At 39.7% G+C, this 26,052-nt stretch overlaps 2 protein-coding genes and 1 long non-coding RNA gene across 7 annotated transcripts in view; 2 read left to right on the top strand and 1 right to left on the bottom strand.

Annotated features, from left to right (window-relative positions):
* Nucleotides 1-13: 13 nt before the first annotated feature.
* LOC111267822 (ribonuclease P/MRP protein subunit POP5) lies at nucleotides 14-2,106 on the top strand. The gene is made up of 3 exons (XM_022846358.2): nucleotides 14-342; nucleotides 793-890; nucleotides 1,181-2,106. Exons 1-3 carry the CDS (start codon nucleotides 153-155, stop codon nucleotides 1,352-1,354), a joined length of 462 nt encoding a protein of 153 aa, XP_022702093.1. The 5' UTR covers nucleotides 14-152; the 3' UTR covers nucleotides 1,355-2,106.
* Nucleotides 2,107-2,203: 97 nt separating this feature from the next.
* Nucleotides 2,204-26,052, top strand: part of LOC111267821 (uncharacterized) — a 29,294-nt gene continuing 5,445 nt past the window's right edge. Inside the window, exons 1-15 of one of the 5 annotated variants that reach the window (XM_022846354.2) lie at nucleotides 2,204-5,070; nucleotides 16,099-16,166; nucleotides 16,441-17,086; nucleotides 17,862-17,947; nucleotides 18,159-18,242; nucleotides 19,292-19,445; nucleotides 19,663-19,738; nucleotides 20,115-20,276; nucleotides 21,401-21,494; nucleotides 21,726-21,944; nucleotides 22,161-22,391; nucleotides 22,680-22,910; nucleotides 23,240-23,340; nucleotides 23,472-24,105; nucleotides 25,569-25,988. In XM_022846354.2, the coding sequence (XP_022702089.1) occupies nucleotides 16,915-17,086; nucleotides 17,862-17,947; nucleotides 18,159-18,242; nucleotides 19,292-19,445; nucleotides 19,663-19,738; nucleotides 20,115-20,276; nucleotides 21,401-21,494; nucleotides 21,726-21,944; nucleotides 22,161-22,391; nucleotides 22,680-22,910; nucleotides 23,240-23,340; nucleotides 23,472-24,105; nucleotides 25,569-25,988 (2,664 nt within the window). In that variant the 5' untranslated portion in view covers nucleotides 2,204-5,070; nucleotides 16,099-16,166; nucleotides 16,441-16,914. Of the gene's footprint in view, nucleotides 5,071-9,522; nucleotides 11,552-16,098; nucleotides 17,087-17,861; nucleotides 17,948-18,158; nucleotides 18,243-19,291; nucleotides 19,446-19,662; nucleotides 19,739-20,114; nucleotides 20,277-21,400; nucleotides 21,495-21,725; nucleotides 21,945-22,160; nucleotides 22,392-22,679; nucleotides 22,911-23,239; nucleotides 23,341-23,471; nucleotides 24,106-25,568; nucleotides 25,989-26,052 lie in introns of those variants that run through there. The other 4 variants (XM_022846356.2, XM_022846357.2, XM_022846353.2 and 1 more) reach the window with 4 other exon arrangements.
* LOC111267823 (uncharacterized) lies at nucleotides 2,886-9,502 on the bottom strand. Its single transcript, XR_002684861.2, has 2 exons — nucleotides 7,897-9,502; nucleotides 2,886-7,246 (listed from the first exon to the last, which is right to left on the bottom strand). It is a non-coding gene; the product is annotated as an uncharacterized LOC111267823 (long non-coding RNA).

The raw sequence follows: 26,052 nt of genomic DNA, 5'->3' as shown, positions 1-26,052 counted from the left end.
AACCTTGTTGCATGAAGTGTATTTTGTAAACACAGTCCACCACAGCTTCATCCTCTGTGTCTCGTGTGTTCGACCGGCTTTTTTTATTGGCAAAAAAGGTTTGATCAGAGATTGTTTATTACTTATTTGTTCCATAGAAAGAGATTAAGACGATGGTTCGGCTACGACAACGCTATATGCTCTGCGAAGTCGTACATAAATCTGGAGATAAATTCCGAACGTGCAATGTTAGCCGCAATGAAATCGAACAAGCAGTTCGCGCCCAGCTGGCAAAGTCATATGGTATATACGGGTCTGTCTTATGCAGGGAAAGTTCGATCAAGTATTTTCACCAACCAACAGGTAAGTTCACATAGCGAGTAACCACATAGGTGGAATTAATCAAGAGAAGCACACTAACACGTCGACAGGCTTCAGAGCTTTTGGCCTAACTTGATCTGATAACAACTTTACCTATTCAAAGCTTCAGAGTATGTTAAACCTTATAAAACCAATGCATTTCCTCCAGTTTCTATGCATCGGTATATATTGCAACTATGTTTTTTAAATCTCTAATGATTTGACATCTAAATTACAATAAACGCAAATAAATAAAATTACAAGTAAATTACAATAAAAAAGAAACGACAATAAACCTAAAATCATATTAAATTTGTTAAACTGGCAAATGATTAATGGATATTTGGCATTCTTTTGCCGGATCTAATAAAAACCATAATCCTGGGTATCAATATACTGATGGCTATGAATTTTCATAACGCTGATATCTCTTGTCCATTCTTTTCATTACAGGCATGGTAATATTTCGGTTCGCGCCAAACGGACAGCGAATCTTTGGCGGAGCAATCGCCCGGACGACAATAGGAGAATTTCACTTGACAATCAAGCAGGCAAGTGATGGTAATCGATACATTAGTGTTTTTAGTGTAAAAGATACAGAAATCCATTGTTTCGTTACATATATAGTTTAGCTTTGCTTTCAAGTTCAATGCTACTCTACTTATATTAAGCAAATATTGTATGTCCTTTGTGCTTATATAACGATTTTTCAAATCAACGTAGCCTTCTTCGCTTGTTTTCTTTCTTCAAAAGCTTGTACAGCAAAAATACGTTTGTAATGTATAGGGTTATTAATACTCGTATAAACTTGACGATACTCTGTCTTCGTCTACGCTGAAAGGTGGCTGGAACGTGCCGAACAGTCAACAAAAAGTTGATTGAACTCTTCCGGAACGATATCGCGCAAGCACACGTCATTTTTGAGAAGTTCGAGGATTCGCGAGCCAAAGTCAGAGAAACGGAAGCTGAAGAACAACTTGAGCAACTTGAAAGCGGCGAAGGTGTCACATTTTGAATTGATATTGCCTGTACTGATGTGTTCGCGAGATCGCTCATCAAATGATTGTATTTATTTACTTGTAGTGCCATGTACATTACAATGAGTAAGGAAGTAGGTCAAAAAGGCTGTTTGTGTCTATAAACACCGACTTTAAACTTCTCTGGGGGGCGTTCGAACAAAGTCGTTTTCTTAAGGAAGGTCTGTCATTGTTTCTTTTTCATCAGCAGTCATTAAAATTAGGAAAGCTGATTATTCATACAATGTGTTCTAAAAAAAATAAATATTTATTTCACTTTGTGAAAAATGCTCAGAAGGTAAAAGATAATGTGGCATGTGGCAGAGTTTCAAATTTTCAATAGTTGTGACATGCTACAGATTAAATAAAAGACGTTATTTTCAGATTGCTTCTAGAAGTACTCATAGTTGTGTTACGATGCAAAATCAGGTCAAAAAATGTAACATCGGCATAAGGTAACGAGACCTAGACAGCTTTGTGTTTACTTGAACAACTCATAGGGAATGTTGCTATCGAACGAACGTACATTTCAGAACTGGTCAGTGCCTTGCATTCATATTTTAAAGAAGCTTGCCTAGAAAACTCAATGGTCGACAAATCAAATGTGAAGTTTAAACTCAAAAATATTTATGTATATTACACGATAGTTAGGACCAAATTTATGTATATTACACGATAGTTAGGACCAATTAACATGTAAATAAATGAATGCTGTATTAAAATTCAAAATAAATGTTGGAATCGGTTCTGGCACATGTGTAATGAGTACAACGAGCATGAAGTTACCGTAGAGATTGGCTCGAGATTTATTAATTAATTTTAGGATGTGGTATTTGTGCTCAATTCATCGATATCAACATATCTATATGACATCTATCATGTAGAATATGTCGCTGATGTATGCATATATACTAATTAGTGAGTGACAATATACTCAAAATTCTCTCGATATCTATTCATACATTTCAGAAGTCACATACATGTCATTGTCTTTATGTCTTTATTTAATTGTCAACAATTAAACAATTAAAAGTCAACAATTTCGTTTTAAATTATAAAACTTATGTTTGTCTAATTTACGAATTATTTTTTTTTATATTACGAATTATTAATTTAACAAAATGAATAGATGTGTACTGCAGAATTGTCATAGTTATGTAAATTTCATAACGATAAATCATTTTCGCTTAAACAGTAACATTTTTTAAATAGGAAACGTTAAGAGGCCGAGAGGATTTTATGTTGACACATTTAACAGATGTTCAGTGCAAAGGCATGAGCATGCCTGGGAAAATATTTTTTAGGTATTTTAGAACTAGTAACTGTCAGACGCAGTTTATTCACTTAATTCAATTGTAATTGCCAAGCGTTAGAAGCTTAGCGGCAATAAAATTATTACAATTATACTAAGGATATGTACAGTGTATAGCCGATCAGTCAGAATAGAACCACTCAATAACAACTCTGCCTTACGTAAGAATGTATATTCCGGAAAAAGTTAAGTCATGCCAATAGTAAATATACTTAATAGCAAACAATATAATTACTATTCTTTATTTATTAAAAAACGACAGACCAATTCAAGTGTATAAAAGATTTAGAATTTCTTTTTCTACTTACGGCACCAATAATATCAAACATTTTTTTGGACATTCTAGTGACACAATTTTTTTTCAGATAATGTGTGTTTTCATGGTGAGTTATGCTCAATGTTTTTTTTAATGTGCAAACTGTGCTAAGCAACTCGCTTTGATAAAAAGTTATAGAGTCTGCTTCATTTCCAAATTCTAAAATTTTCGCTTATAGATTGCTCCAAACAGACGGTTTCAAAAAAAGATTTTGCTACCTTTCTTTCTCCTGGACAGACACATTTTCAAGTAGCACGTCAAATAAACACGGAAGTGCAATTGTTAGCTGATTTCTGTATGTTGGTAAAAATACGGAAATTAACGATCGGAGTTAAGCAAGACTTTTATTTTCTTTTTAAAGATTTGTGTCGGATAAGAAGACTTGAATTAAATTGAGGTAACTGAAACTTCCACGTATACTTATACAAACATATTTAAAAGTTATGTAAGATAGAAAGCGATCTCTCCATCGCAACGAAAAATAGGTAGCGTTAAGAATTTCGCAAAAGTCAAGTATCTACCAGCTAATCAAATGCACGGTTTTAAAATCACGAATCCTCGACCTCGAGAAAATTATTTAAGGACGCCAAGCGCACCCAGCCTTGTAACCATGGTTTGTACAATAGTGTCCAATGTGCCCGAAAACTATGATGTATTCGAGATTAAGGGTCGGCTAAGAAACAGAAAAATCCATTACCACCGCAATATAGATATACCGGAGGAGCAGCAGTTTAGCTATGCTTAACTCCTGAGGTAGTACTCTAAATGAAAATTCGCTAATGGTCGCGTTTCCTATTTGTATTGTACTTTCGAAGAGAATATTCGGTGAATCGCGGCTTCTTCACACGTCAAAAATTATTTTCCCTAGTTTTATTTGAAACGTCCCAATTCTTATAAACATTCAAAGAGATTCGACACTATTGTAAGGCAAACAACTGTGAAAATTAGTGATCTCATAATAACTAATTACTGCATTCCTGTCCAGTTAAGTAGGCGCAAAAATATAGGTTACAATTGGAGAAAGGTGAAAATGAAACGAACAATCTGAAGAATTCCGTTCAGTCAAATGTCTTATGTGTGTGGTCGTATAGCGATTGTCCGAGTTGACAGCCTTGAAGGGATATGATAGACTAGCCATTAACTAGTTTGATCCTCGACTGACTACTAAGTGTTCATAACTTTTGGCTCTGAAGTATGTCTTTAACACCTTTTTAAGAGCATGCTCCTGCTGGAAGCACATCTTTTTTTTACCATATGTTGTACTCACGCCGCAAAGTTCGTTAGTTTTGCTAATTGGAGAAATCAATTGTATTATACCTAAAAAGCTCGATCACTCGAAATTGATGACACTTTGTCTAATCCTCAGAGTCGTCCTATGTTTGCTCAAAAAATCATATTCTGCTTTTGCTATACATTATTAGAAACCCATGAGAATACAATTATTTCACTTTTTATCTTCTGAAGACTACGGATCGCTCGATCAAACGTCTGCTCCGAGAACAAGCAAAATCATTGTCGGAGCCCTCGCTCACAGCTGCCGAACTGCGGCAGTGTGTTTGCTTTCAAAGTGGATCAAATCGAAGCAGAAGTTCGGTAGCTGAAGCTGTCGTCGTCGTCGTCGCTCCGAAAGCTGTCAGAGACAAGAAATTTTTGTACCGTTGTACAAGGGCTCCTCGGCAAGCGATTACTGCATAGTAGTTGTTATGCCTCAAATTGATAGAAAGCGGCAGTTGTGAGTGCAATCACCATCGGTCATGTAATTTCGATTCTGTTGTTAGTGTGCGTCCTGCAAGCGCACAAAAGAAGAAAGAATTAGAAAAAAAAAATGTAAAGAGAAGTGTCCTGGTGTATCCGTGTGAAAGGCTCCAGTTAAAAAAGGAGGAGAACCATCAGCAGCCGCCGCCGCAATAGTAATGGTATTGGAGACTGCTTATGTTGTGGTGTGTCTCTGCTGTTTATACGTGGCTTTGGATGTTCAGTATTGAATTAGAGGGAAGACGACGTTGCTCATGCTGTCTGCATACAATTGGAGCTTCAGTCTCGACGAAGAACTTAAAAAAGAATCTTAGTTCCAAGAAACCCTGTTGGTACGTTCTGAGCTAGGTATCTTTTTATTGATTTTTCTTGTTTCGTTCTAACTTGGTGTTGACGCGTAGCATTTTTGATAAATAGGTAATTAGACAGTACATAGAAATTGCTGAGGCTAAAACGATAGTGGTTTCAATCGATGGAGTTTTCAGTTGTCATGGTCATTATATTCAGAACTTATGGAAAATAAAGTGTCAGGTCGTGTCGTGACACAAGAACTATCATGTTCTACTATGCCGCCTAATTGGCATAAGTTACCTCTTGCACACGTAAAATCTTCTACGGGATAGATGCCACCAGTAATTAAACATCCACTTCTCGGAGTTCCTGTAGCGGAAATGATGTGAGCATAATAGAGGTATTTTCCACCACCGCGTATGCGTGGGTAATTCAATTTGAGTTTAGTTGTACTGAGTTTGTCCAATCGAGCCTCATTTTAGAAAGTGAAACTGCTTTATAAGGTTGTCATTTTAAATGATACTCGATCTTTAGCACAGCATCGTAGACCTGTCTGAAATAAGTTGCTCTCATCTGTTCAAAGACCATATCATAGTATAGGTAATAAAATCATTTATTGTTTTTATTTGCGTTAAACAAAAATGATCACGCACGTGACTAGTTAAAGTCACGATTGATCATAAATGTGTGCGAGCCGTAGGTCATGAGTTCTATATGCTGTGGGAATAGCTTTCAAACCTGCTGTCGAAGTTTTTCTACGGACGCATCAAAATACTAACAATGATCATACGATTGTTGATTCTGGTCAACGCCAGAATCGAAGCCAAACCCCCGTAGAAGGCTATTAATCGGTTAGAGAAATACACTTCACGCTGTGAAGAGATTCTATTAACCAATTCGAATAGCTACTGTTCGAATGCGGTTCCGTTGCTAAATGCAGCAGCATTTGTTTTGTTTCGAGGCCTTTCGTTGAATCAAGACTAGTAGAAAATATATTATTCGCTAGAGTGGAATAGCAACAAGTTGCGTGCCAAGCGATTGTTATAGACCTTGTATAACACCGACTTGTTATTATTTCAAAAGTTTATTATATTTTCACTTCTGTTTCGTTTGTAAAGAGCTTAACCAAAAAGAATCGTAGTGTTATGTTTGATAGAGAGTGGGTCGTCCATAAAAATCCTTCGATTTACTTTTATAATGTCCCAAAAATAAAAATTTGAATATAGAACTTATCCGTTATCGGTGTTCTTACTTTAAAGTCTCTTCGAAAAATTCTGCACAATGACACATGAAGAATGGGCATTGAACGTCCAGGAGCGATTTCAGCCCGTATGCGCTGCCCATATATTTACTTCAAATTGTACCAAGGCACGTGAATAGCTATGTATATCACGATAATCATAATTCAAAAAGTAGCACTGACAGATGACAAATCACTAGCCGAAAACTCTCAAGGAAATCGATGTCGACAAGAAGATTTTAGCAAATAAAGCGCTATATCAAAGCCGTAGGACGTAGGCTTAAGGAAAGTCGAAGCATCAACTGGGGTTTTGTTTAAAACGCAGGGTTTCCTTTGTTACAGACCATTGAAAAGGTAAAATCGTTGAATCTTTTACTACTGAATTTTTGTCAGACATCAACAGCAGCCAGAAATCTGTATGCGTGTACTGTAGCAGAAAACAAACTCTCGTTCCTTCAAAATACATCCGTACGTTTTTTTTGTAAAAAAAGAAAACAACATCCAATGTCATTGTACAACCAGATTCTAAGTAACATAACAAATGAAAAAAAAAATTAGCCTATGTTTATTTTCAAAGATTTGGTAAATATAGTTAAAACGAACTGTGTAAGCTCTTAGATTAGGCAATTGCTTTTGAAGCCTTATTCCTTGTCTGCGATAATTTTTCGCAATTCGTCCACTGAGCCGTAGACGGTAACGTCAAAACAAGTGATTACAGGTCCGAGTTTCTTGTAAACGATAGACCGTCGCCTAGCTGGAGCATCAGTTGGGAACGCAAGTTCTCCTTAGGGATTACCAACCAAACCGTAACCGTTCGCGATCGAATTTTCTCCGAAGCTGTAGCACCAATCTGCTTTGTCAGCTAGCTAATATACGTGAACGTAAACACCTCTTACTTGTTCCACGGCATGTATGAATTAAGAGACTTATCAGAATTATCCGCACGAGCCCTTCGGCTGTCTCCGCATGTACCAGCTCTGAAAACACAGCACATAATTTATAATAAGTAGAGGTAATGAATAGCTATTAATCAAAAATACGGAAATACTTCTATTAAAAAAAAGCATCTTTGAATGATGAGGTTGGGAAACAATGCAAATTATTTCCATTCCCCTTACAAAAGGTTGTACAAGAGGACCCTTAGGTCTGTGTCTGCAGTGAATTGTGTGAATCTTTGTTTACAAACACGTTTGCACAGTTCATGAATCTCAATCGTTGGTCTGCGCATACAAATAAAAATAAAACTAAATCGGTTTTGCCTCATAATAAATATGACAAATTAGGTTAAAGGCGAATCGAGTAGAAAGAGACATTTGTAATCAACATTTTATTTGCGATCGACATTGAATAGAAAGACATATTAACGAAAAGTATTTGTCAACGCATACTCTACCCTCGGTTACCTGCTCAAACTTGGTGACGATTCATATTTTTGTAATTGATCGAAGTAGAGTGTGATTAAGGTGTTTTTTGTCACTTGACGTACTCTACGATAAAAACAGACTATTATTTTTGTCCCTCACATTCTTTCAGCATTCGACAGCTTCTCATAATTTTCTTATCAAGGATTACCTGACGAACGCTCATTTCCTGAATGAAAAAACAAAACACTAAGGTGTGCCCTTACCTATTATCACTACCGCGCCGGTTCAAATGCTGTTGTATCCCCTCTAATCTTGAGTATGGATGGCATGCGTCAACATTTTTAACGTGTGAACCAGATAAACAACCCTTCATAGATATTGTAACCGCAGCATGATTACTGCAACAATGTCAACAATGCAGAATGGGAAACAATGTCATCGCCGATGTTCTGCTAGTTTTGGAACGTCATCGGATCATAAAAACTGCTGTCTGAGCCCCTCGCTGATTGCTGCTATCAGTGCATCATGATCGGAATCTATTGTCTGTGATTCAGTCACTGCTGTTAAACACAACAACAACCTCAACGTTGACGATGACATTAACAACATCGTCCAAAGACTTGGCAGTATCGGACTAGCTGTGCGGTCACTACCTTGTTGTCTGTCTTGCCCTTTTAAAAGTCAATTTTGATTGAGACACTCGACAATAACGATGGAGATGCTGAGTCCTTTCACCAACAACCGAAGTCGATACCGCCGATTTCGCTATGAAAGACTTCCACGCTACGCCATGCTACTATTACTATTATTTGTATTATTGTGATTCTTACTGTTGCGATCGGATGCTAGCGAAATGCCAATACCTATCTTTGTGCATGAGTGTTACTGGTAGGTGTCGTATTGAATGTCTCTGGTCCGTTTTTTCCTGTTTTATATGTTTTGACTTTACTCATTTGACATTGGTTTGTCTTCTAAGTAGACTGTTCATCAAAGGAACCAACGATTTGTTTTTGTTCCGGGTCAGATCAATTGTGCTATGATGACGAATGGGTAGTACCCGAAAAGAATTGAAGTCTAAGTGATCTTATTGCCACCAAATGCAACCTCACTCAACGTCGTAGCCACTATGACGGTTTAAACGTGATATCGATCTTTGAATAAGGTAAATGCTGATACAACACCATGCCATGCTTTTGTACTAATCTTAAGAAGCCCATAAGATATAAGGGCACTTTTCTTTTATGTGTTGTTATTGTTTGTGTTTTTTACGTGCATAATAAATATGTTGCTACCAAAAGAGGCATTTGAACGAAGTTCCGTGTTAGGACTGTCAAATGTACGTGTATACATAAACAGACGTCGCAGGAAATCACATCACTTTCTACATCGATACCGGTATTTTCTTCGGCAGTCAATTCTGTTTCGTCTGAACTGTAGAAGATGCCTGGAGCCGTTAAAGCATCTATCTGGTACACACAGACGTGCAAGCAAAGCAAGTGACCCGATAGCCCCAACGTGGGGTCCATTTTCTGCCGGTGGCGTTTGTCTGTTGTTCACTTTGTAGTAACTTTTCGACTTGTACAGACTCGCAGACAGACACCCGTCTTGCAGCAACCAAGACGCACAGCGTAACATGACATTTCAGCCGCTATACGGAGTAACTATTTACGACTGGCCACTTCCTGCCGTTAGAGCACCGTTAATTTAGTGCAGCGTAAAAGTAGTCGTAGGCTACCTGCCGTTGTCCCTGCGGAAAAGCATGGCAGCGACAACAACAGCAGCAGCGAGATTAACCACAACAACAACAACAACAATAGGATACCAGCAGACTAAAGATCTTCGCAGACATCAGGTATTGCTAGGTCCATCTGACACTAACGTTTGGTATAGCAACGGCAGCAGCACAGGAGTGACGCTATTAATAGCTCCCGATTTTTTCTTGCGAGTTGGGGTCGTTGCAATGATGTCCCCCTTACTGTTACCAGTACTATGTTTGTTAGAATCACCATGTGAACAACTCTGAACTTCCACAGCTTTGAACAAAAAAGAGCAAACTTATGATAAGAGAAGAAATCGCGATACGAAATAGATCGAACACTGTCGCGAATGCCCGAAGTTGAAGTACTATAGCACTGCTTTTACATCTGGCGCTGCTGCTGCCCGTATCGGGACGCGTCGAGGACGCATCACATTGTATCCATGTCGTGGTAATAGATGTTGTTGCTGTAGGTGATGTTTTTTGCAGTGGCCAGTAATCGTTTGAAATAGTTGTTTCATCGCGCGCACGCTGCTTATTATGTTGGGTTCGGCCCGTTTAAAAACGTTCAGATATTTGCTACTGGAGGCAGCGATGGCAGCAAATACTTCGACCACGACTAGTCCAAATCGCGGCCGTTGGAATTTCGTTGGCCATTCGACAGCGCCGAGTCAACGGTAGTTGCGATAGTAATGGAAGGAATCGCTTCCTCTGTTGTATTAAAGCAACGTCTTCGCTTAGTGGAAACTAAAAAGGAGCTCATGGGGATCACGGTAAGCTGGAATGACTACCAAATAGCGAATTTTTCGTTATTGAAGACGCCAGCGACGTCGCATCATGATTATGGCGACTAAACGGCGCGGGTGCCGCAAACTCTCGTTAAATTCGACGGCAGCATTAGCGGAGGTGGCGGTGCTGGAGCGTTTTCGGACTGGCGAGTTGCAATTCATTCATTGTGGTGTAAGAGCTAGCCTCTGACTAGCCACCGAATGATGTCATGTGGACACAAGAACTACGTGCAGATTCACACAGCATTTGAATCGTCCAGCTAATGTGTCCGTACTGTTGATTGCAAGAGTCAGTCCCGATAAAAAAGATGGTACTCTATATTGTCGTATTTCAGCCATGGCATCATGTTGCGTATCTGATTAACAATTGATAACAGGACTACAAGGCTTAGCTGTTGCTGGTCGGGGATATTTGCTGATGGATTTTCTAGGAAACTCGCCTATCCCAGATCTATTTCAGCAGCGTTTAGTTGTCTTTTTAATGCTCTTATCTTTATCGTCCTGAGATATAAGGTAGATTTTCTTATCTATTATGGAACGAATAGACGTATAGATGTATATGTTCGCTCTGCGAGCGTGTGAAGTGAGCAGACCGTGAGCTTTGCCTTAACGGCTTAGTTGTTTTGTGTCAAAAATGTCTGTTCTGTTTGAATGCTTTCTTACAATCTGCGTCTAAATATTATATATGTCGATTCCAAAGTTGAATTATAACAGATTGGTCTTTAGATGGATATGTACAGGCAGGAGTTTTTTATTTGTAAATACCGTATTGATGAAGCAGGATAAGACGGGAAACCGTTACAAATATATATTTGTAGTTTTTGATCTTGTTCCGTTTAGCCCATGTTTTAGGTTAACAAAACGAGGAAAAAATACATTTGCGAGATTATGAAATCAGGGCAATCTAAACAACAATTAAAAACAGATTTTCAATAACAGTTAATAGCAGTCCAAATAAGTCAATCAATAACAGACAGCAACGTGACCACAGACCGATGTAAATCAACGTGCTTATTCTGTTGGCACCGGAGGTCTTTAACGCCATGTGAATGCGTCCAACTAAATGGACGGGAATTTACATTCTTATTTTTGCCTGACGAAAACGCAGTGGTCACGTCCGACTCAAATGCCCAGAAATGCACAATGTGTCTACGCACGTTGCGAACAGACAGAACGAAGATGCCGATTTTGTTGAAATAGTTCGAGATTAGACATCAGTGTTTATACGAAAAAATTTTTTTACTTCAGGTTCAATTTTCATTTGTCCAAAGAATGTTTAACCTTGCTTTAGTCATTGTTTGGACCAGGACAACGAATTAACGACGACCATTCACGCTCATCACGATCATCTTGTCGACAGGAGTGCAGTCAAACGTAAGAGCCAATAACTCTCTGAGAACGAAAGCGTAATTTGTAAGACAAAAGCCTATTTAACGTTTACTGAGGCATTCCTTACCTTGCTCTCTTGAATCTCCTGATCACTTTTCTTAGACTAGCCCTAAACGAAAGCCGCGAAGTGATTCTGCCTCCGGCCCTCTATAAACATTGTCTTAACCATTTACAGCTGCTCATCAGCAGGCTTTTCCTCTAATATCTATATGAGAATGTTACTACGTTTTCAATTAATTATACTAAAAATAAAGATAACGGAATTACGAATTACTAAATTCCAACGACGTTTTGTAACATAGTTTAGTCTTTATTGGAATAGGAATTCACAAAGTGGTTGCAGAAATATGAAGGGAACGAATAGTACTCTTATAGGCTTCTCTTGTTCATTGTTTGTGGCCGCCTGTTATAGCATTGTAAAACACCACACTTTTGCATTGCAATTGTCTCAGCCATCGACCTGTTTAATCCACTTGTTTGTAACCATCATCCAATCATTTGGTCTACCTATTTTAGATTTGATTTTTACACAAGATGTTGTCTGTAATTTGCATAGTACCCTCTCTATATACGTGTACGTATACGTGTTTTGTTTCAGTGACTTCTTTCCATATTCATAGAGTGTTTGTACATCTTTATTTTTCTTTCTTTGTGTTTTAATATATCTAATCCATCCAAGTTCTTACGTGACGCCCACCTCAAGCTGGTTGGCTCAAGAGTAATCTAGTCAACATGATAACTCATGCTAAATGATCCATGCATTTTTATCCATTCTGTGCAATGTGTGGCAGTTTGGACTTCTCCACACTGATTTCAATCCGGTAGTTTATTTCTGTAATGCTACATTTGTGACATTTGTGCCAAGGAAACGCTGGAAGACTTGAGGATTGGTTAAGCTTCAAAACCAGCAGCAGATACATTTCGAGAGGGTGGCCAGTCCTTCTTTTGGAGCAATGCTTAGCGGGAGTAGATTCAAATGTAAAATTCGAGGCCGTTATCTTTTAAATTGGGTAACACATGTCTATTGTACACCTGGGTAAATATAGACAAAAGGTGGTTATAATAATAATATTAATATGACGATTAATTATTTTTATTAACAGTGTATTCTAAATGCAATTTTACATATATTCATTTGTTTAGAAGTGTTTGTTGAACATAAGTATTTCTAAGAGCTACATATGTAACGAACTAAAGGAAAATTTGCTAGCCTGGTTCCATATGCAAATTCTTCGCGCCAACGCGTTGACTCTAATTTAGTACGGGTATTCCCAGCCTGTTAGGTTCTTATCTAACAATATCATTGGTTGCTGCACTTCAGTATACTAGTGTAATTTTACATGGGGAGCCGCGCCTGTTTAGCTTGCTGACAGCGTCGATTCTATCTATCGTTGATTCCTCTAACTGAATGCAAGACAAATCGGCATGAACCAATGTACATAGAACTCTGAACAGATTCGCAAAATCTTGCACGTCAACATAAAAGATGTGTAGCAAAAGCGCCACCAAAATAACAACATCAACCAAATTAGCCCATGCATCGATCGGTAGACCTATCCATTCTGTTAGCGTGTATGTAAATGTCGTCGTACCGTCAAGCACAGTAATATTATTTGTTTCTGGCGTTACAGGTTATTCCTTCTCATTCTTATTATTATTATTGTCCCTACTTCGTTGGTACTGCCATTGTCATCGTGTTCATGCCTAAAGTGCCATACCCATACCAAGCGAATTGGGAACGCAAACGACAACAAATAAGAAGCTACCAAACGTTACCGTCATTAACAGAAGTAGCAAGAGACCGAGGACAGCTATCAGAAGGAGCAACGAGCATCGGCCAGCAATTCTGTTCTGCCAAAACACACGTTACAATTCAGCGTCCTGTGACTGTTTATCTGCTACTTCTGTCCGCCCTCCTTCTACCATCGCTTGCTGCGCTACTCAATAGGGCTGTGGCACAACCGTATGCGCTTGCACATTTGTATTTTCTGCTAAGTTTCTTTTTGTTTTTGCTGCCGCTGTTGCCGTCATTACTACGAACCACTTCCCATCTTGTCCTTTTTGGTGGTGCATTTTGTGCCGTCGTTTGCTGTCGTGATGAACTCCGCAACCATCGCTACGGTCAGTGCTGCCATCTCCTTTGAGACTTTTCTGCTGTCTCCATCATTGGGCTCTACTACGTGTTCTTTATTCGTGTATAGGTCTGTCTGTCTACCGGGGTGCGGGGTTGTTGGTGTGATTCTCTCCAACTGCCTGCATCTCTTTCTTTTTCATTATTTTTCTGTTTGTCTCCATCTGGCTTTCCTCTGCGGCGCCCGCTGGCTGAATGCCTGACCGTCGGCGAACGTGGCCGGCCCATGCGTTTCCACTTCTGACACCATCGTTTCTCGGGTTAACCTGCGAGCCATGGGCGAATGTCGACAGACGGTAGCCTTCGTTTCGTGCGGTCGTTTCCTCACTTCTTTACTCATTCAAACACTCGACACTGAAAAACGAACGGAGCGTCACCTCTTTCTTTACGCTGTTCCAATGCTGCTGGTCGACGGATACCGTTGTAACTATTCCATAGATGAATGCTTATGCATGGTCTAGAACAAGCAGCAACAGCCTACCACAACGGAGAGACTGTGCTAGCTAGGCGAATCATGGTTACGTTGCGGTCGCGTAGTGGTGTCTGCTGTAGAAGCACCCCCTAGTGTAAGGTCTGGTACCATGTATGTAAGCGTACCTGATACGTGCCGCGTGCGACGAAGTGGGTCTGTTACTGGCCAAGGGCCGATGCCCGCCTTGTCTCGTCTCTGACAGACGGTCTGGGACGCTCTGCCGGTTTTTGGTGTCTCCTCCATAATTATAAGTGGCAGTCACCACTGTTGTAGACGATTCGCTGCTGTTTGCCTCACCTTCTGAATGCGGAATTAAAACAGCGCTGCATTAAAGTAAATGGAAGAGATGATGATACGAAGATCACGTCTGTTTTAACGGGCGTTGTAGAGGGTGGGCTGCTGGGAGCAAACGACTCCAGCAGAAGGCCAGAATCATATGCCGAGAAAAGAAGAGCCGAGGGGAACAGAAAGCGGAACATACCTGTCCATCTGGCGTTTCTTTTTTTTTAATATAAAAATTGTTTATGTTGTTGCTTAGCATGGTTATTGGAGTTAGGAAGTTTCTCTTTGAAGCTGGTGGCTGATGACCCTATCACCCTATAACAGCTCCGACTGTACCGAAATAAGTATGTCGCATTATCGCTGTATTTGGTATTGTTGTATTGTTATTCTTATCATTATTATTATCACCGTGGAAGGATTGACATCTCATTTCGAACAGCAGCCACGTCGTCACACACAACAGATCGCCGGGCGATCGTCGGATCAGTAGCAATAAAAAGTGTGGGGCTGAGGACAATCAAACCCGTCATATATTTGGTAGTAGACTTTTTGAACAAAACAACACGTTGTTGAGAAGCTGGCTAGCTGACTGACGGGTGAAAAGCAGGAGATGCTGGAGCTGTTTCTTGGGACAAACGGGCCGTGGTCGTCCACGAGGATATCGTTGAGAAACGATTTACGGTGGTTTTAATACAAGGAAGAATAGACGAGCTCATCCGGCTCGGCTAGTCTAATGCCCCCCCAGCGCATATATTCTGCGTCGTATGTCCGTGTAGCATTTGCATTAGAGGCGACAGGGAACAACCGAAAGTTGTATTTATGGACAAACAGCTTGGCCAGCTTGTTCGTAAATCAGCGTCAGGTGTCAAGTTCGACGTTACGACATATTGTATAACGGAACTGTAGAGAAAAATGTCAGGAAAGAGGTCCTGATGGTTTTACAACGTAATGTCCTACGATAGTATTATGTTATTACATTAAGTAAAGGGCGAAAGTGAACCCCAAACAATAACGAACTTTTGCTACCTTTCGTATTGTCCTGAACTTTTTACCGTTCTTCGCCGTAATCCTACGACCTAATCGGCTTTCATAGGTAAACTTGTGCAATAATTTTAGTTTTATCACTGCACCTTCACTAGAGACAGGACCGTGCTTTTACAGGGAAGTGAAATTTTAATATCTGTTCTATAATTAAGGCACGGCGGCTGCTGTCCCGCGTTTTTATGCTTACCAAGGTGTGGTAATGAAAAAGTACAGTGCTTTCTGGTCGTGTCCGAACAAAGCTTGAGAATACAAACAATCAATGTGTAAATTGCACCCCAGGCGTTCAGTTGAATTTGCACACTGTCTATAATAAGGAGGATATTATTTTGTTGGTCTGCGTTTGCCCGATAATTTTGCACAGACTCCTTTGGCGTAAGTAAAGGAAGCAGGTAATTACGCCAAAAAGAGGCTCCGATGTTCCAAGTAGTTCATTTCCGTATCTAAACTTTGGTATCGCTTGCTGATATCAATATATAGAAGACACCCACGTGTTTATAGATTTTTAAACATCTGATTTTATTTTCTTGCCTTTTCTTATGCAACACAATTTATGAGAGAACGTGTGGTAGAAGTTGAACCAACGGTTTTTATCTTTCTTTAAAGGCTCAGCTGTCTAAGCGACCGTGACGACGCCGTTTTTGTAAATTTGCAAGATTCCACGTCTTCTGCAGGTAGTTCTGACAGTTCTCATCGCCAGGAAATGAATATTTACACAGAAACGATGATCAAATTATTTAAAAAATCCGATGTACTTGTTCGTCTCTAGATACAGAAGCTAAACAATATGGTCTCAGTTATGTATGCTAACTATTATAAACAATCAGAAAATACTCTGCCATATTGCTTGCTTTTTTAGCATCTTAAGTTTAACGAACGAATAAACACTTCATCACATCTTAATGATTGTTTCTGCTGATTGCAAAATTGATGACTGATCCATTTTAGAGTGCATGGAGGATCCACCGTGATTTAGTTGGTCGACGACGTGCAGAAGAACGACGAAGTCTCTCCTTCCTTCAGGCTTCCATCGTTGGCAGATAACTTACCAGCTACTGTCAATACAAGCATGGAGGTCTTAACAGCAGCTGTATCGACGATGATCTGGTCTGCGCTTGAATCGATTTCCGTTATTCGCTACCCATAAGACGTTCTCCAGCGCCCGTGCAGAGTTAACCGCTTTCATATGGGCAATTGAACAGCGGTGACCGATCTCAAACTGACCACGAAGAACGGGTAAACACCGTTCTAAGTGGGGGGAACACATGGGTTGGCGCGGTAAAATTAGGAGCTGAACTATAGGGGACGTATTTACGGAAGCAGGTACTCAAGAGAAAGTTTAATCTATCGATTGGGGTGCTCAAGTTCTAACGCCAAATTCAGGGAGATCATAAAGCAGCTAACGACAAATGCAAACTCACGATGTCGGCTTTGGAACTCGAAAAGGCGTTTCTCGAATCGCCAATTGCCCGGTGGACCGCGCAATTTTATTCGGGCAAAAGCGCCATCTCGTTGGCGCTTTTTTGCAGCGGCGAGTTCCTTTACAATGACATCTGGGTGCAAATCGACAGCCAAGCCAAAGAAACTCCCGTGGGTGAGTAACCGAAATGAAATTGTAATGAAAAAGCAATTGTGGAAACGATAAACAGTGCTGCTGTATAATAGAAGTCTCCTGACGAACTTAATCAAATGTGTTATCATAGGATACAATTGAATGAAGGGTTTGAAAACATTCGTTTGGTGCTTTGAGAATTTCTATTTACATGAAATAAAGTGGCAGAAAAGTAAAATGTAGTAAGCACGAATTATAAAAACTAAGAACAAGGACTCCTAAATGGTCAAGAAATATTCGCCTACTGTTTATCTATATACATACATCGCAATTTCGAAATGTGGGCAGCACTTTTACGTTCCGAAGTGAAAGTGGAGGAACTATTTTTAAGCGTCTAGTTTGGAGACATTTTTTTAAATGTAGCTGTTTGCAGCGGTATAAATTAGAAATAAGTCCTCTTCTTATCCGACTAAAATAAACCATTTAATTCAACTCTAAAAATAATTTTGCACCTACCATGCAATTAGTACGCATCATTTTGACGTGCGAACTTGGCAATGCTTTGCCATGCTTAGTAGCATCATTGTTTCAGACAATCATCTACTTTCTTGCATTTCCGGCACCCTCTTAGAAGGCGAACGCACCAGCGGAGCTTACCACGGGGAAACTGAACGTTTCCTTCTCTTAGGCAGTATACTAGGGCTATAATATTTTTAAAGGGAAAAATCTTTTAAGCAGCTTTCGTTGTAGTTTCCGGTTAGTTGAATACAAGCTGGGTTTATTTTAGTATTTTAATCGATTATCTAATTTATTTTAGCGTCGGATGACATTGCAACTCGGACTAAAACACTCCAGAGGTTACTCGAGGCGATGCTGAACTTTTACAAGAATCATCTAAACCAGGTAAAATGTATCGTCATATTTATTCTAAATTTGCACTGGACGAAATATTTCGTATCTTGCAGGATTTCCTAGTTAATGACCGTCTATAATATATGCTCTGTATTCAACACGCGTGCTAAATCTATCAATAAAGCTGTAATTACGTATCGTAATAACTTCGATTATGCTACCAAAACAAACACTGGGAATGTCCATTATTGTTGACTTTTAGGTGTTGGTACTAAAATTGCCAGATGTCCTGGTACTTGCGCAGTACTCCGATTCTTCGAAAACGAAAGCCGATGCAGCGCGACAGGTCCGTCTGACTGATGATTATGATTACGTTGTCCAATTTAGATTACCTGTTGTAGCGATTTCAATGATTTCGTTACTCCTGGATCAAAACAAATTCGTGCTCACTAGTAAGGTCTCGACATGCCTGCTTGCAACCTGCTTGAAACTGTTCAGCTTAAATATTAATTTTTCGTATAAAATGTGCACCATCGTGAAGGTTCGACCTACTGGTGTGACATGAGTGTGGGGCTTCTTTCAAGACAGATTTTTAAAAACGACAAATATTCTTCTTCTATGAAAATGATTTCGGCTTTCCAACGAGCAGTGAAAATTTCCAATCAATCAAAACAGTTTATGGGTTTACGGGGTAACCTACTTTCCATGTTTTATGGTGTTACAATTGCACTTGTTTGAACTCGGTTAATAACATGTTAGTTAACGTTCCCAACTGCTCTTTTATCCTGTATTTTCCAAGCCCGCTAAGCTGAAGTTGCCGCTACGCGAACTTTGAACTAAAAACGATATTCGTTCGATAAGGCGATGTTTGTGGGAAGTCGATAGTATGAGATTAAATATCCTGGCGCATCATGAGATTCCTTACCCCAACACTTTTGCAGTTATCTTTGGCTTTCGTATTATTATGGTTCACCCGATTAGCATAGCGGAGTAGCGGACAGAGCTGGGCGCCAGCAGAGTGCGCCGGAACTTCAACATGGCACTGATACGTTTACTGCTAGACATTGGACAGAGTTAGCCTACCCATCGGGCATATCACATGCTCAATATCGATATTGTTGTGAATTTTGTTAATTTATTGTTTATTGTTGAGTTTTATGGCTGGTTTCGCTTGTGGACAATTTAGGTCACGTAACAAGAGACCGCAAAGCTAGCGTGTGTCGCGATTTACATAGTCCACCCTCCTTATACCGAGATATGCGTTTTTTTTTTTAAAATTTGCTTATAGTAGTAGTATAACTAGATAAAATGTAATAAAACATTTACACAAATGCACAGTAATTAAAATTACTCTAATTGGTACGTTCCCGGATTTATTGCCTCGTTTTGGGATAGGCGGTCTCGGAGTTAACCTCTCTCTTGCTGTTGCTTCTGGGTTGCGCGGTGCAATGTGATCGGAAGGAGGACTTTATAACGTCGATAAAGAAACTTGACGTTGCGGAGCAGACTGTGCTTATGGAGTCTATTCAGCAAATCGCCGATAACCCAGGTTAGCACGCTCTTCGCTTAGGCGATAGGTCGGCCTTTGCTAAGCAACTGTAGAAACTGGACTAACATGTTTTTTTTAACAGTTTGTGAACGTCCAGGCGCCAAGAATGAATGGTGTTTTCTTGTATGGATATTTTCTATTGCGGATTACATCTTCTGTATAACTTATTTTTATAATAAAGAGTGTTTTTGCTTTGTACTATTTGTTGGTTTTGCAGGGGCGGTGTGGCCAAGAGAGGGAAACTCGTTGGATGACGGTGCCATGTACGCCGCACTCGTCGACAACGTTAGAAGGTGTGTTTGTGCTAAAAGGGATAACCCGATAAAAGTGACTGACATAGTGGCAGATTCGATCGAAATAGAACATTTAACTAATGACGATTGTAGCACCAATTAATAGGCAAGAATAAATTAAAAGTTCTTAGTTAGCGAAAAACAACTAGTGATTACTACACAATATATAAAATCATCTAAACATTAACAATTAAAAACATAATTATATTTATATAACTCTAAGGGTTGCTTTAGCCTCAAGCGCAGCATACACTAAGAACCAGTCACGAAACAAAGACATGAACCAACTGGAAAGGTTGACGTAACATGTGTCAAAATCGTACATGATTTGTTTAATTAACGTATCGTACGTGCTAACAATTTTTTGTTAACGCAGATTAACGGATGAGCGTGATTCGCTGGCAGCCCATTGTATTCAGCTAACTCTGGACACTCTCTCGCTAAAGGAACGTGACCTTCATCCGCCTCCTAGTCCAGTTGTAAAGGAGAACTCGGGATTGACACTAGAGTTGGCGGACACGAAGAGTCGCCTTCGAAGGTATATCGATATCACATATACGCGCAACTCTAGAGCAATATTCCTGCGAACAAAACATTTCTAACAAACTAAATTGGAATTTTCGATAAATATTGTTGTAAAGCTAATGCGTATAAATAGAAAAGGATACAGGTAATCTTCGTTAATGTAACAAGTACCACTACACTATAATGATGCATCGGGCTCAACTCAGTTGATTCAATTTTATATATATATATATACATGCACCTAAATGGAGCGAACGATAATTTCGTCATAGTGGAAGGCAATGGAAAGTAACGTTTTCGTAGTTTGAGCGAAAATGAGCTATTATCTGATGTATTCGTGCTGGGTGAACCTCCCACTAAGAAACTTCTTTTTTTGCCGTAAACCTGCAGTCCACGTTCCCTTTAATTTCTGATTAGTATTTTAATGACTAGTAGTTAAGATAAAATTTATTTGCGGAAAGCTAGAAGATCTCAAGAAGTGTTATATTTGAAGACTGAAGAATTCATTAACATGGTTAAAAAGGCTGTTTTCGTACACCTAAATTTTTTAAACAAAAATTAACAGTCGTCTCAAAGAATACCAGTTGCAACTTGGGTCGTTTTGGTAAGCTCCAAAAGTTATGTCTTTTTAAGACTTTTATGTTTCCTTCACCTTTTGGACCTATATTGAACTCTCTCTCTTATATCTCTCTTATCAGCCTAAAGTTTTATCCCGTTAAATTTTTCTTATGTAGCGTATTTGTATGATATTTTGTGTCTTTATGCATACCAATATGGCTTAACACACTGTTACAATTAACAAGTTATTTATGGGTTAAAGAAGATATCTTTTTTTTTTTTTTAGAGGTAACTAATGTGTAATTCAAGTCCTGAAATCATATTGTAATCGCGATGAATAGCAATTGTATTGAATAAACATGACCGTTAAGAACGACACTTCTAGTACATGTAAAAAATACTGTTGAAGTGTCGCTGTATATTTAGGTACTTTAGATAGTTTAAAAACTAAGCTTCCGAAAAAGTTTTAATTCATGTGGCATATATATATATATATATATATGGCACATGAGTTGGAATATAAATATATATAGAGATGAACGTTTCCGGTTTTTCTTGCCGTACCCTTGCTCTTTTCAGACTTCAGCACGAGTACGAGGAAAAGATAGAGTTGTTGTCAGAAGTAAAAGAAGAATGCGACCAAGTCAAGGAAAACCTTCAAAGATTACGGCAGGTGCGTGAATATAATACAAGTTTTTCTAGCAAGTCAGTTCAGGAATGTGAAGGTTTTTGTTGGACTTAATAGTTTTTACTAATCCCTTTTTGTTAGTATATGTGGAATGAGTATAGTTTACTATGTATTAAAAGTACTTAGACAAAAATTAGTACGCAAACCTTTAAGCAGATTCGACTAGTAAGATGTTGCCCTAAATATCATCTACAAACCCCTTCTTTGAGCTCGTAGGAGAATTTCCAGCTGGTTCAAGAGTCGAGATGCGCAAAGGCTCTTCGAGACGAGGTCGATATATTAAAGGAACGATGTCTGCGATACGAAACGATGGAGTCGACGATGCAAAAATACAAGGAAAAAATCAGCGACCTCGAATTCGTCCGCAGCCGCTGTGACGAGCTCAAGGAGGACTTGAGGGTGACGAACGAAACCAAGTACATGCTTGAGGAGCAAGTCAGTGAGATTAGCACAAGCTCCGATTGGAGCGCTAGATTTTTTCCTTTTACAGAAAAAAGATGGCATTATTTAATTAGAACTCAAAAATGCAAGCATGCAAGTGTTGTATTGAAATATCGGCTAAGCACACTACTCTTATGGTAATAACGTTGTCTTCAAATTTTGCTCTTTTTTCCTGTGCCCGTATATTCCCGATATTCTGACACAAATCAGTTGGAAACATCAAGAAAGAAACTTGAAACGGTTGTCAGCCAGGAGTCAGAGCTGATCTCGCTAAAGGTGGAGCTGAGTGAGGCTCATCTCGAACGAGACCTGGCAAATGAACGTCTGCATCGTCTGGCTGAAGAAATTTCTCAATTGCATGTTGACAAGAAGAACCTCGTCGAGGAGATATCGCGTCTGCAATTAGAAAGTACGCATAGAGAGACTGATGATGATGAGCAGGTATGTGATAGTTTATCTACGTGATTGAGCAGAAGGCTATCGGAAATAGGTAAAAGTTCAAAATCGGACGCAGATGCGCTCTGGTTCGTACTGGAAAAAACACAAATTTAAAGCAATATCAAATCCGAGAGTAGTGGGTAGGAAACTTTAAGCATTTATTTAGAGACATAACATTTTTCCCTAGATTGAGATTACTGAACTTATAGAAAGCATGAGTTGAATAGATAACCAGCAGTTATTTTAGCACCAATATCTCTTTTATTTGATTGTTATATTTTTAATTTTTAGGATAGCAAGATAGCATTCGAGGGTCCGTCGTTGCTTGAGCAGATGCACAATGACACGTTAACTAGATGCAACCAGCTTGAACTCGAGAGGGAGCGGCTGTCTTGCACACTTCAGGAGAAGGAACGCGAGACCGACAAACTGCAGGGGGACATTGTTTCACTCAATCTGAACGTGAAGCATCTACAGCGTAAACTTGAACTCGCGCAGGCTGACTGCACCAAGCTGCACGACGTACGCCGCTATAATTCCACACTTATTAAATAATTGTTGTCATCCACGTAGTCTTATTTTTTTTAGGCTTATGAAGTGCTTTCATATATGTGCGCCTCTGTCGTAACGAATTGTAGCCATTTCTATTTATAAGAAAGATCGATCTTTCCTTTGTCTTCTTTACGTTATTTTATGAAGCATTAGTAATGTGCCCTCAAGTGCAAAGTTCGACCGGGCAATTCACTATGTGTAAACTTATGTCTCATGGTTGCGGAACGTGGAACTCCGTAGCGTAGCTGGTATATTTACCATGGCTATTTGCAGTTATGTAATTATAATCTCATTTTCAGGTCGAGCAACAGCTTAATGCAGTTAGCTTAGAAAAAACGCGAGTGCAAAGGCAAGCTGAATCGGCAGAAAAACGGTTGGAAGAGGCCCAGAATGACATAAGGTTACTCTTAAGTTCTACGAGTATCAATTACTGCTAATATTATTCACTTTGTCTTCCTGTATGTCTTTAAACACCTTTTTTTGGTTGTAGACCTCACAACAAGCCCTAATGCCACAATTTTTCTACTGCAGTGCCCTGACTAGCGAAAATTCACGTCTGACGGCGTCGCTAACGACGATGAAGGGCACAATGCAACGGGTAAACCAGTTAGAAAAGGAAAAAAACGAACTCGAAAGCCGAATCAAAAGTCTCGAGGACGAAAGACGCGCGTCAGATAGAGAATTGCAAAGAGCTCGACAGAACCTCGAGGAACGAGAACGCGACGTTGATACGCTCTCGGAGAAATTCACCCATGCCGAGAAAGAATTGGCAACGGTTCGCGAAAACCTAGTGACATTTAGTGGTCTTCAAGAACAGTTGGCTGCTAACGAAGTGGAGCTGCACACTATCAAAGAAGAACTATCCATCGAAAAAGCAGCTCTCGTTGATCTTCGCCAGGAGATGATCCACGAGAAAGTGAAAAATGGCTTGTTAGAGAATGAGCTCGAACAGGTTCATATACAGCTAGATAATATGGAGAAGCTGCAACAACAGCAACAGAATAATACGCTTGATGTTACTAAAGGGTCGACGACCGACGAGTATCTCTCTACAGCTTCCTCAGTAACCAGCGGAACCCTTGACGCAAATGGTGGGGGTTCGACGACTCTCAGCTCACCGAGCGTATTTGAGCCAGGCGAAGAGGACGAGCGGATAGATACAGAGGTAAGCAGTGGTCGAGAAATTGTCTATTTGAAAGAATATATAAAGAAAAATTAGAGCAAAATGTTCTATACCTGTCATACTGTATATGCCGTTGGCTGAATTTTAATCTTTGAACCTCAGCCTTTTTGAATTAGAGGTTTGGTTGTTCAAGCCAACGTGCGTGACGTATATGTGGGCAAATTGCCGTTTTTTTAACTTTTCTTCCGGTATTCTGCTACACATCTATATGAGTAAATTGTAGGGATTGAGGTTATAGTCTATGAATATTTTTCAAACAAAACGATAACCAAATATTTATAGGGAGGTTTGTGTAAGAAAACGGGTCGTCTTTGATACCGATCGAAAGTCCTTTATTGACTTCAAATCTTTACACCAATAGACAGGCCTTGACAGGCTGGGTAGAAATGTAATACATTGTGTTTTACCTAAAATTGATATTTTGGCGTGAAAACGGCAAAAACCGAATGTAGCAGCTTTTTCACTTATGTGACACGAGGATGAAAATCTCCTACATGGAATTCTGTCTAGGGTAGATGTTTATTGATACCTGTCAAAAGCTCTCGATGAGCTGAATCGAAATTCAATACATGCTCATATATTTGAATCTATTTGCGCGTTTAAAATGCCGTTGAAAAAAAATGAGAACTTCACGTGGTGTTCTATGTTAGGGAAGTTTTTCTTGACATCAGCCGATAAATCTCGACGAGTTGAATAAAAATGTGGTACATACCTGACACTTTTGCGTGAAAATTGCGAAAATTTTATTAGACGTATTGATTTTCATATGTAATAATGGGATAAAAAAGGCTATTGAATGTCATTCTGTCCAAATCATATGGTTTAGACGCATATTTGAATGTTCTTCTAAATGAAGATATGTATGTTCATTGAAAGGATCGCGTAATTACTTGTTGTCAAAAAAAAGAAACACAACGTTTTAGCCTCAATGACTTCTTAAGAACAGTATCAGTTGGTTGATGACTTCGTCAATGGCAAGGTGTATTAGAACTCGCCCGAGGGCTGACTAAATTTACATACGCCTCTCAGAGGTCCGCCAACGGCTGAAATTTACATACGCCTCTCAGAGGTGCGCCAACGGCTGATCCTATTCACGTACGTTCTGAAAAGTCAATTTGCCAACATCCCGTAATCACGTTGTAGAACTTTACCGAACGCTAGCATACCAGAAACGAGACAAATCGAAAGTTGGCTGAGTTTCCTGGCAAAAATGTCAGAACAGACTCTAGAAATAATTGCAGGGTAATTGTAACAGGATAATCGTTTTCGAAACCTCGAGTTATAGTTTTTGTTAGCCAAAGTAAACGAATTAGATTAGTTCAAACAGTCAACATAAAAAAGGCACAGGGAGAAGCCCGCAGGTTCGTCTAGTCTATCTTTATTCTTGTATTTATTTTTTAGCTGGTTTGCCTTCTGCTGCGGTCATATACTGTTCGTCTTTTCAGATCCTGTTAGGCAGCGCTATTCCCGTTCTCAACGGTGACGCAGAACGCAGCTCAACCGAGTCGGCCGATCCTGCCGTTACAATAATAGGGTCCCTTAGGGCTGGCAGGGAATCCAGTTCGAGTGGACCGTTCTCCCTACCCGCCCCGGGTGCTGAGCTGCAGAGCGGGACTCGAGAGAGTCCAGCCGGGGCGACAAACACAACAGCTAGTTCGCGCGTGGCCGATCTCAAGGACAAAATCGTTCAGCTCGAACACAAAAAACTACAGAGTGAGGCCGAGTGTATGGCCGCAAAAAAGCAACTGTCAGTAGTGAAACAACAACTGCTAAACGCCGAGTATGAAATCGCACAGGAGGTGGCCAAGCGCGAAGCCCTGGCCAAGCAGAATGCTGCCCTACAGTCGCATTTCGCAAGGCTGGAGGTTTGTAGTCCTCCATCGCAATATCCTAATGCATATCAGTCTCACACAGATAATAGTAATAATA

This window comes from Varroa jacobsoni, unplaced genomic scaffold (assembly GCF_002532875.2).
Source record: "Varroa jacobsoni isolate VJ856 unplaced genomic scaffold, vjacob_1.0 scaffold_1226, whole genome shotgun sequence".
Classification (NCBI taxonomy): Eukaryota; Metazoa; Arthropoda; class Arachnida; order Mesostigmata; family Varroidae; genus Varroa; species Varroa jacobsoni.
The sequence above is the reverse complement of the archived record's forward strand: the minus strand, read 5'-3'. Positions and strand labels throughout refer to the sequence as shown.

Coding starts and splice junctions, on each gene's coding strand:
- LOC111267822 (XM_022846358.2), top strand. CDS start 153: ATGGTTCGGCTACGACAACGCTATATGCTCTGCGAAGTCGTACATAAA. Junction 343..792: donor GTATTTTCACCAACCAACAG/GTAAGTTCACAT, acceptor TTTTCATTACAG/GCATGGTAATATTTCGGTTC. Junction 891..1,180: donor TTCACTTGACAATCAAGCAG/GCAAGTGATGGT, acceptor CTACGCTGAAAG/GTGGCTGGAACGTGCCGAAC.